The 9578-nt window shown below is 59.7% G+C and overlaps 1 protein-coding gene across 1 annotated transcript; it reads left to right on the forward strand.

Annotated features, from left to right (window-relative positions):
* Window positions 1–335: 335 nt before the first annotated feature.
* On the forward strand, window positions 336–9375 carry AIPL1 (AIP like 1 HSP90 co-chaperone). Its single transcript, XM_036078380.2, has 6 exons — window positions 336–1277; window positions 1852–2031; window positions 7056–7244; window positions 7813–7989; window positions 8090–8231; window positions 8606–9375. Exons 1-6 carry the CDS (start codon window positions 1182–1184, stop codon window positions 8806–8808), a joined length of 987 nt encoding a protein of 328 aa, XP_035934273.2. The 5' UTR covers window positions 336–1181; the 3' UTR covers window positions 8809–9375.
* Window positions 9376–9578: the final 203 nt, after the last annotated feature.

Consider the following 9578-nt stretch of genomic DNA (forward strand, 5'->3'; position numbering starts at 1 on the left):
CCGTCTTGCTTCCTATGCGTTCAGACCCCTCTAGGTTGCTGTGTGGCTAGAGAAGGGCGGGACAGAGGAGAAGGACCCCAGGACCCCGGCACCCGAACCCCCTGCCTGCAGGGAGGGCTGGATCTGGGCCCTTGGGGGTCTGAGCACCCCGGAGGGGGCCTGGAGGGGCCTGATCCAGCTGCCCCAGTCTGGGTTTGGGCGCTCAGGCTTGGTCTCCTCTATGCCAGTGGTTCTTCGTGGGAGAATTTGGGGCCTGGGTTTGGGGTCCCACTTGCTGCTCCAGGGGAGGGAGGCAGGGGAGATGGATCTTCACGTTTCGGGGGGACGATGGAGTTAAGCAGGATGGCAGACACCCAAGGCCGCAGGTCAGGACATGAGAGGTGGGGTCAGCGGCTCTCTGTGGCTCCTGACAATCCAGTGTTCCATCCCTCTCTGCAGCGCCCCTGTCCCTTCCCGCTCTCAGTCTGGGGTCGCCCAGAGGAAGGACCCTGGGAGCCCGAGCACACAGCTTCCACTGGCCACAAGGTGGCGCCAGACACCACACCTTCAGGCCACCTGTCACGGAGGCCAGAAAGGGGATCCCAGGTGCAGGGACTGAGCTCTCCTGGGGACCCAGGGCACAGGGATGAGGAATGAGAGCCTCCAACGGGGAAGAGAGAGCCCTGCTCCCCACCTCCAGGACCTGGAGTGGGGGCTGGAGTGGGGCTGGGGGGCGCCCTTAACTTTTCCCAAACCTGCCCCTTCTCTTACCCGTTTTAGAGCCCCCCAGGCCAGAAACCTGGTTTCCCCACCCCCCAGGATCACATCCTCTCCTTCATAGAGTTTGGGGGGAGAGGAGGAGGAAAGAGGCAAGAGGGAAGGCAGGGACCGTAGAGACCACAGGGCCTTGGCGCGGACACCGGGTCCTGTTCCCCTTGGCTGGCCTGAGGCCTCTTTCCTGCCACACCCTCTCCCCGTCTTCTCTGAGAACATTCCGGCTGCTTTCTTCTTGGGATGGGAGAAAACCAAAGGTGGGTGTCAGGTGGGGGCCTCACATCACCCTGAGGAGCAGGCGCTAGGCGCCGCCCAGCTTACTCCTGGCTCACACCCGCCCCCGGGGCAGGGCCAATCCCGGGGTCTGGGTGTCTTCCTCCTGGGAGATTATCTCAGCCTGAGCCCGACACCTCCCTGGGCCGGGAGCCATGGATGCCGCTCTGCTCCTGAACGTGGAAGGGGTCAAGAAAACCATTCTGCATGGAGGCGCAGGGGAGCTCCCAAACTTCATCACGGGGTCCCGGGTGAGTGGGCCTGCTCTCCCCGTACCAGACGGGGCCCCCCACGGCAGCCTTCTGCATTCCTGCTGTGCCTCTTTCGGCTTTGCCAAAACAGGGCCAGGAGGGCCCTTCCCAGAATTATCAACCCCTGAGCTTCTGGGAAACTTGGAATTGGTGCCCACTCGCTGGACGTTTTCGATACTGGCAAATTAAATTCTGGCGTGGGCTGGGGGAAGGGCTTTGGGAATTTTCTGGAGCCCCAAATGTTGAGTTGAAAAGAGAGGCCCTCAGGGTTCATGGTTTTGTCCACAAATCTCTGGTGGGCTTCCCTGGATGATGGCGGCGTGGCAGGGTCTGTGGCCCCAGATCCAGGGCTTCTGTAAGCAAGGCCCTCCGGACCCGCAGAGCTTCCAGGCAGTGGGACGGGGTCCTCTGGGCAGGGGGGGATTTCCCAGCCCCGGCGAGTGCAGGCAGTGGGGGGGTAGCTGTGGGGTCTGGGCATCCGGCAGGGGTGGGGCGAGTGGAGCCCCGAGGACAGCCGCGTGAGCGACAGTGGGAGGTTGTGTTTAAGACCAGGGTCCCCCCTCTTGCTGACCAGGTGATCTTTCACTTCCGCACCATGAAATGCGACGAGGAGCGGACGGTGATAGATGACAGCAAGCGCGTGGGCCACCCCATGCACATTATCCTCGGGAACATGTTCAAGCTCGAGGTCTGGGAAGTGCTGCTGACGTCCATGCGGCTAGGCGAGGTGGCTGAGTTCTGGTGTGACTCCATCGTAAGTAGGCCACGCCCGCCCACGCCGCCCACGCTGCCCATGCCGCCTGCAGGGCTTGCCCGCCCCTTTGCGGGGCTGCTGCCTTTCAGCAAAGTGGGGTGAAAGCAACACCCTGCACCCTCTCCCTCTGCCACTGGGCACGTGGAGGGGAGTCACCCAAAACCACAAGCCCCCAGAGTGACCGTCGGTGTCATGGCTGGCCGGGACGACGTGGCACCAGGGCCGTGCCCGCACACGATTACCGGATCCTGGGCACTTTTGGCCACTGGTCACTTTCCCGCCCTCCTCCCCGCTCCCGTGAGCCGTCTAAAACTATTTGCAAATCTGTGGCCCTCCTGGGATCACCTCCTCATTCTGTGGCCCAGATAGAAATGGGCCACAGAACGTTTAAACAAACATTTCTTTTTTTTAAAATATTTTATTTATTTATTTTTGCGAGAGAGAGAGAGAGAGCGCGCACAAGCCCAAGCTGGGGGGAGGGGTAGAAGGAGGAGCAGATTCCCCAGTGAGCAGGGAGCCCGATGTGGGATTCGATCCCAGGACCCTGGGATCATGACCTGAGCCGAAGGCAGATGCTTGACGACTGAGTCACCCAAGAACCCTAAACAAACATTTCTTATGGAAACTTCCAAACATATACAGAAGTCGACAGAAAGTGCAGAGAAGTCCCCCGCACCCACCCCCCACGTCAGCCACCGTGGACCCCAGCCAGGCTGGCTTCCTCTACCCCTGTCCCGTGCTCTTCCTTATCCCACAAGGTTAATCCACGCTCCAGACTCCCTACCGTTACATCTAAAAGTACTAAAATTTGTATCTGTAAAAAGGATATCAAAGTAACATCACCTCAATATCATTATTACATTTTTTTAAAACCCCAATAATTCCTTCACGCCAATTACCCTCTGGTACTGTTCAAATTTCTCCCGTCGTCACCTCATTTCCTCTTTGTGGTTGGTTTGTTCCAGTCTGGACCCAAACAAAGTCTGTGCACAGGGCTTTGTGGGTGCGTGTCTCGGGGCTCTGTTTCCTTCCCTGGTTTTCCCTTGACATGGATTTGTTGAAGGAATTGGATCACTTGTCCTACAGAAGTCCCCACATTCTGATTTTGCTGGTTGCTTTGCCATGGGATTGTCTGCCAGGTTCCTCTGTCCCCACAGTTTCTAGAAATTGTGCTGCGTGCTTCCCACTGGGCAGCCTTCCCCGTCTGCCGGCCTCTCCTGCCGGGAGGCGTCTAGTTACCGTAATCGGCTGATGGGTTGAGATGCCGCCAGCCCAATCCAGCCATTACGAAGCTCCCCCTTGGCTTTCACCTAATGGACCCACCAGCCATTGATGGCGGATGCTCAGACCCATCCCGTCATCGGGCGCCGCTGACCTTTCGAAGGAGCAATTTGGGAGAGAGAGACAGAGATCTGAGTTTGAGCTCTGCTCTGTCACTTGGCTGTGTGGCCCCGGGGAAGTCCTTTCTCCATCCGGCACTCTATTTCGTTCATCTATAAATAACGGAAACCGTACGCTAAGCAGCTGTTGGGGGGATTACAGGACGTGGTGGTGACTAAGAAAAGTCATAGTACCGGGCGATTGAAAAGTGCTTGCAGAATTTCAGAGGCAGACTCCCCTGTTTTGCTGATGAGGAAGCGTAAGAGGCAGAGAAGGAAAGTGACTTGCTCTGGGTCAGACAAGTTAAGGGACACGGTCATGGTGGGATCCCTGGTCCCCTCACTGCCCATCCGGGGCGGCTGCCCATCATAGTGGGGAGCCAGGCTGCAGTTCCGTTCTCTACCGCTAGGGGCGCCCGCCCGCCTCGTCCCTTATTTCTTGACTCACCTGGCAATACCAGGTGAGCGACTTTTCTTTGCCTACCAGCGTCTGTGTTGTTCTCCGTCCTGGTGCTTAGAAAGATGTTAAAGGTGTTTTGTTTTTAACAAGCCAAGTCTTCAGAAAATGGGCTTTTTTGCGGCTTCACATAGTTTAAAATATCTATCTAAAGTAATATCTTTGCTTACAGTGAGGATGCCCTGCACGTCTTAGACCCACGCGCACCTGTCATTCAGGCCGCAGGGTAGACAAGGCTTGGCCACCAGCGAGGGCCCTGCCTCCATAGGATGCATGTTTGCTGACTCAGGAGAGCTGAGTGTACGGAGGGCTGCCAGTAAATCCTGGATTGGCCGATTGGTTTGTTGTCCGCAGAGCTTCCCCTAAAGTGAGCACGGCCGTGTGTCATGTGCTGTCTGCGTCCTTTTGGCCACAGTCACAGGAGGGCACTGCCCACCTCACTAAGCATCCACCCATCGTGGTCTGTCTGTGCCTATCTATCTGAAAACGTTCACTGGGCACCAGCTTTGGACTCTGCTGTGTGTTAGGAATGAAACAGACCAAGTTCTGCCCCTCAAGGAACCTCAGTTCTTGGAGGAGGAGCGAACATTCGAGCAATCTCGAGGCAGGGCAGCCAGTCCCATGATGTAAGCAACTGAGGGACAGATTGCTTTGGGGCCACAGGAGATGGGCAACTAATTCTTTAGGGTCTTGGGGGAACATCTCCAAAATGACATCGAACTGGGTATTGAAGGATGCATAGGAGTTCACCAGGTCTGCACGTAGGGAGTGGGTGGCATCCGGGCCAGGAAGTGTGAAAAGGTTTGGCATGCTTAATTTGCTTAGCCCCTTTCCCCTCCGGGGGCATCTCTCCATTTAAGAATCTGAGTTTTAGAAAGACGGCAGCAGTCAGTGGGATGATCATTTTGTTCGACAGAGGACTTAGGAGGGCTTGGCTTTCCCCCAGCAGTGCTGCTCATCACTCCCTGCAGAGCCCTCCTCCTGGACAGTCCTCACTGGATCACTCTGAAGAGCAGGGGGCTTCCTCCCTCCCTCCCCTGCCCCTACACCAGGGAGGCAGGGCCAGTGAGGAGCTGGGAGCTTCTGCCAGGCCCCCACCCTCGACAGGACGCTGGTCTCTGTGTGGGACTCTTGTGTTGGTGCCCGGGATTGTGAGGCCACGGGTTACAAACTCAGATTCCTCGAGGAGCCAGGAGCTCTGGCTGACTGCAGATCATCTGCCTCATCCAAATGGGACAGCCAGTCCTCAGCTCTGACTGGATGGTCGCCTTGTGAAAGGGGCAGGCCCGGCGGCTGGCCATTCTGAGTTCTTTTTTTTTTTTTTTAAAGATTTTTTATTTATTTATTTGAGAGAGAGAATGAGATAGAGAGAGAGAGCATGAGAGGGGGGAGGGTCAGAGAGAGAAGCAGACTCCCTGCTGAGCAGGGAGCCCGATGTGGGACTCGATCCCGGGACTCCAGGATCATGACCTGAGCCGAAGGTAGTCGCTTAACAACTGAGCCACCCAGGTGCCCCCATTCTGAGTTCTTAAGCTGAGCCGGAAGTCTTCATGAGCATGCGAGCTCCCTCAACATCTGAATGTTGGTGAACTAGTCATAACAGCTCCACGAGGTGAGGAGTAAGACAAAACCAATCTGCGAGCTGAATATGGCCCGTGGCTCACCAGCTTGCAGCCCCCAGTGTAGACAGCCCTGCAGACAGGACACTCGGTGTGGGGGTCCCGGGGCCCCCTGCCTCGGCCACAGGCCTGGTCTCCGTCCCCAGCGCTGGAGGCGAGCTCCACAGAGCCCCACGTGTGGTTCTGGCTGCTCTGCGGCCCCCAGCCGGGCAAGCTGGCCTCCAGACTGACACAGTCTGGAGTCCTCCTTGCTCCCTCCCTCCAAGGAGGTGCCACCCGGCTGGGCACAGGACTCGGGACCTTCTTCTGGCCTTCCTCCTCCTTCCTGGATTTTTTTGGGCTCCTGGCGGCACCCCCAGCCCACCGTGCTGCCCTGAGGCTCTACTAGAGCTAGGGTGTGGGTGTCTCATGGGACAAGTCTTTACCCGAGGTCCTGCCCAGGCAGCCACCTGGCCCTGGGGCCCGATTGCTCAGTGCACTTGCCGGGGACGCAGGGCCTGGGAGCTGGGGTCGCCTGTAGGGCCAGGAGCGGCCTCTCCCTCGGCCAGTTGCAGCTGGGCCTCTCCCTGCCGGAGGTCAGCCTGGATCCCCGCGGGATTAACTACCAGCTGGCGGCCTCTCTCACAAAGGAGCCTCCGCAGGGCTTTCTGGGCTAATCCCAGCTGCAGGGGGATGGGGGGAGGCTGGGAGGGCTGACCTTCATCCCCGCGCTGGTGACTTGGAGGACAAGCTGAACTGTTTCCGCCCCTTCAGGTCCTGGAGCTGCCGTGAGGGTGCCTGAGATGGGCCGTTTCTGAACCCCATCCACGCAGAGGGGGGCTCTCAGAGACAGCTCACAGATGGGCAAGCTGAGGCCCAAGGGGCTGGTTTTCCCAGCCCTCCTCCACCCCGAGGGCGGCAAGCCCCGAGCCCGGTGCAGGGGGAGGCTGGGATGAGCTGGGCCTATACCAGTCCCACCTCTAACCCACGAACCTAGCTCCACTACCACAGCTACGGCCGAGGGGACCGGAGCTCAGACAGGTGCCCAGGCTCATTGCTATTCAGCAGCACCTTGGGGCTGCCGATCCGGCCCCTGGCCCCCGGGGCCTGCTCCCTCCCCTACTCCCCACACTTCCCTCCCTGCAGGTCACCAACCCACGGGCTCAGGTCTCTCCGGGAGAGAAATAGGTCAGGGCTGACCACAAGGGCCAGCAAGAGGCAGCATGGCCCTGAGATGAGAGCGTGTCCTCTGGAGCCGGGCGTGAATCCTGGCTCCGTCATTTCCTAGCTGTGTGACCTTAAGCAAGTTACTTAATGTCTCTGGGCTCCAGTGTCCCCACCTACAGAAGGGGGATAAGTGCCTCCCTCGCTGGGGCATCTGAAGGATGGAAGGAGCTAACAGAGGGACCTGGTAGAGCAGTCGGCCTGGAACACGGCGCAGCGCGGTTATTCGTGGGGGCATGTTGGGGGCAATCAGCAGGAACAACCACGGGACAGGGGTGGCTGAGGCAGGACTCAGAGCGGGGCTCCGTGTGGCCCGGCTAGCTCCGAGCACACAGGCCAGACGCCATCGGCCGTCCTTCCTCCCAGCACACAGGGGTCTACCCCATCCTGTCCCGGAGCCTGCGGCAGGTGGCGGAGGGCAAGGACCCCACGGAGTGGCACGTACACACGTGTGGGCTGGCCAACATGTTCGCCTACCACACACTGGGCTACGAGGACCTGGACGAGCTGCAGAAAGAGCCCCAGCCTCTGATCTTCGTGATCGAGCTGTTGCAGGTGTGCCCTGGGGATGGGGCGGGCGGAGTGCGTGGGGGGGCCCCGCCTCGCTGGTCGCTGGGCGTCACCCGCTTTCTAGAGCACGAGAGGGCTCGTGAACCACAGCCATGTTTGTAGGGTGGTGGGAGAAAGTCCAGCCCGGGTGGGGACTCAGCTTATGGCCAAGGATGAGGTTCAGCCTGAGGGCTACATGGGGGAACAAATAAGAGGATTGTGTCACAAAAGGGCCTTTGTGGGCCTGCTAGGACAGTTGTGCGGTTTGTGCACTGCACAAGGGCCTCACCTCTGAGGTGCTCATTATAGACCTTGTAGATCTGAACTTTTCTGATGACAACCTTCCAGCAGATGGCAGTAAAGTGTCTTGTTCTAGCCAAACGAGTATGGAGACAGTCTTCTGAATATTGGAAGTCAAGTGTTGACAAAGGGCTGTCTATTCCTAACTTGCACAAAGGTGCTCATTTAAGGCGGGGCCCCGCGGCTTCCATCCCCTTTGTGTATGGATGTGGCCAGCTGCGGGGACGCAGGTTCCCGGGGTCCCCGCCTCACCCGCCTGCCGCTCTCGGGCCAGGTCGAGGCCCCGAGTGAGTACCAGAGGGAGACGTGGAGCCTGAACAACGAGGAGAAGATGAGGGCGGTGCCCATCCTCCACGGGGAGGGGAACCGGCTCTTCAAGCTGGGCCGCTACGAGGAAGCCTCCAGCAAGTACCAGGAGGCCATCGTCTGCCTGAGGAACCTGCAGACCAAGGTGGGGGGCTGCCCACGGGGCCGGCGCAGGCCGGGGGGCAGGGGCAGGGTTAGGGCAGCCCAGCTCACGGCAGGCAGGCGTGCCCCCCCCACCCCTGCAGGAGAAGCCCTGGGAGGTGCAGTGGCTGAAGCTGGAGAAAATGACCAACACCCTGATCGTGAACTACTGTCAGTGTCTGCTGAAGAAGGAGGAGTACTACGAGGTGCTGGAGCATACCAGCGACATCCTGCGGCTCCACCCAGGTGCGCGCCGCACACGCGGGCGGGGGCGGGGGGGCTGACACCGCACTCCGGCCGTGCGCCAGGAGCCAGGCACGGGGTTCTCTGCACTCCTCACCTCCTTCGGTGCCGGGGACGGGGGCCTGGAGCCCGCAATGCGGGGAGCCTACGTAACCGAAGGGAAGTTATGGATTTAGGTTTGCTCCGTGGCCCTGGCAGGGTCCCCACAAGGGAGGGGAGTAGGTCCTGCTGTGGCTGTTATCACCTCCATTTACAGCGAGGAGGCGGCTCAGGGGGCACAGAGAGGTTAAGGATCATGGTCAAGGTTAAGAGTTTTGTGAGCTGCTGAGGCCGCGCCTCCAAGGGGCTCAGCTGGTGCAGTCTGATCCTCCCCTCAGGGATCGTGAAGGCCTACTACGTGCGGGCCCGGGCTCACGCGGAGGTGTGGAACGAGGCGGAGGCCAGGGCGGACCTCCAGAAAGTGCTGGAGCTGGAGCCATCCATGGGGAAGGCGGTGCGCAGGGAGCTGAGGCTTTTGGAAAATCGCATGGAGGAGAAGCGGGAGGAAGAGCGGCTCCGATGCCGGAACATGCTGGGCTAGGGTGCAGAGTGGGCCTCCCCTGCCTCCCCTGGCCTCCCCTGCCCCCCCCCTGCTTCCCCTGGCCTCCCCTGCCTCCCCTTGCCTCCCCTGGCCTCCCCGGCCTCCCCTGGCCTCCCTGCCTCCCTGACCTCCCCTAGTCTCCCCGGCTTCCTCTGGCCTCCCTGGCCTCCCCTGCCTCCTCTGGCCTCCACTGGCCTCCCTGCCTCTCCTTGCTTCCCCTGGCAACCCCTGGCCTCCCCTGCTTCCTCTGACCTCCCTGGCCTCCCCTGCTTCCCTTGTCCTCCTCTGCCTCCCCTGTCTCTCCTTGGTTATTTTTGTAGCTTTGTAGACTTCCTCTAGAACGCTCTCTCGAGTCCCCACCACTCCCTTCTGCGCAGGGCAACCGCTGGATCTTTACTCCTCCCCGTCTCCCCCCGTTAACACACAGACTCCGTCTGTAGCCAAAATTCTTTCGTGCTCTGTCCGAGGGCTGACTCTAAAAGGAAGAAACCAATAAACAGTGTAAGTTTCCCCACAGGCCCCGCGTGGCACTGTGATCACGGTTCTTTTTCTGTGGTTCCAAATCCACGGCCCCCAGGGCCACCAGAATGAGGCTGTTCCTGGTGGCGGGAGTGGCCGCGCACATTGTGATGTTTTCTTTTCTCTCTCCTTCCCCCCTTCAGGCACCAGGAGTTTTGAGGTGTCAGTCCTCCCACCGTGGAGGAAAGAGGGTTGATGTTTGGCGGGTTCTGCTCACGGCTAAGGGCCACCCGGGGGGATCGCCAGCAAGG

Source organism: Halichoerus grypus, chromosome 2 (genome assembly GCF_964656455.1).
Source record: "Halichoerus grypus chromosome 2, mHalGry1.hap1.1, whole genome shotgun sequence".
Taxonomy (NCBI): Eukaryota; Metazoa; Chordata; class Mammalia; order Carnivora; family Phocidae; genus Halichoerus; species Halichoerus grypus.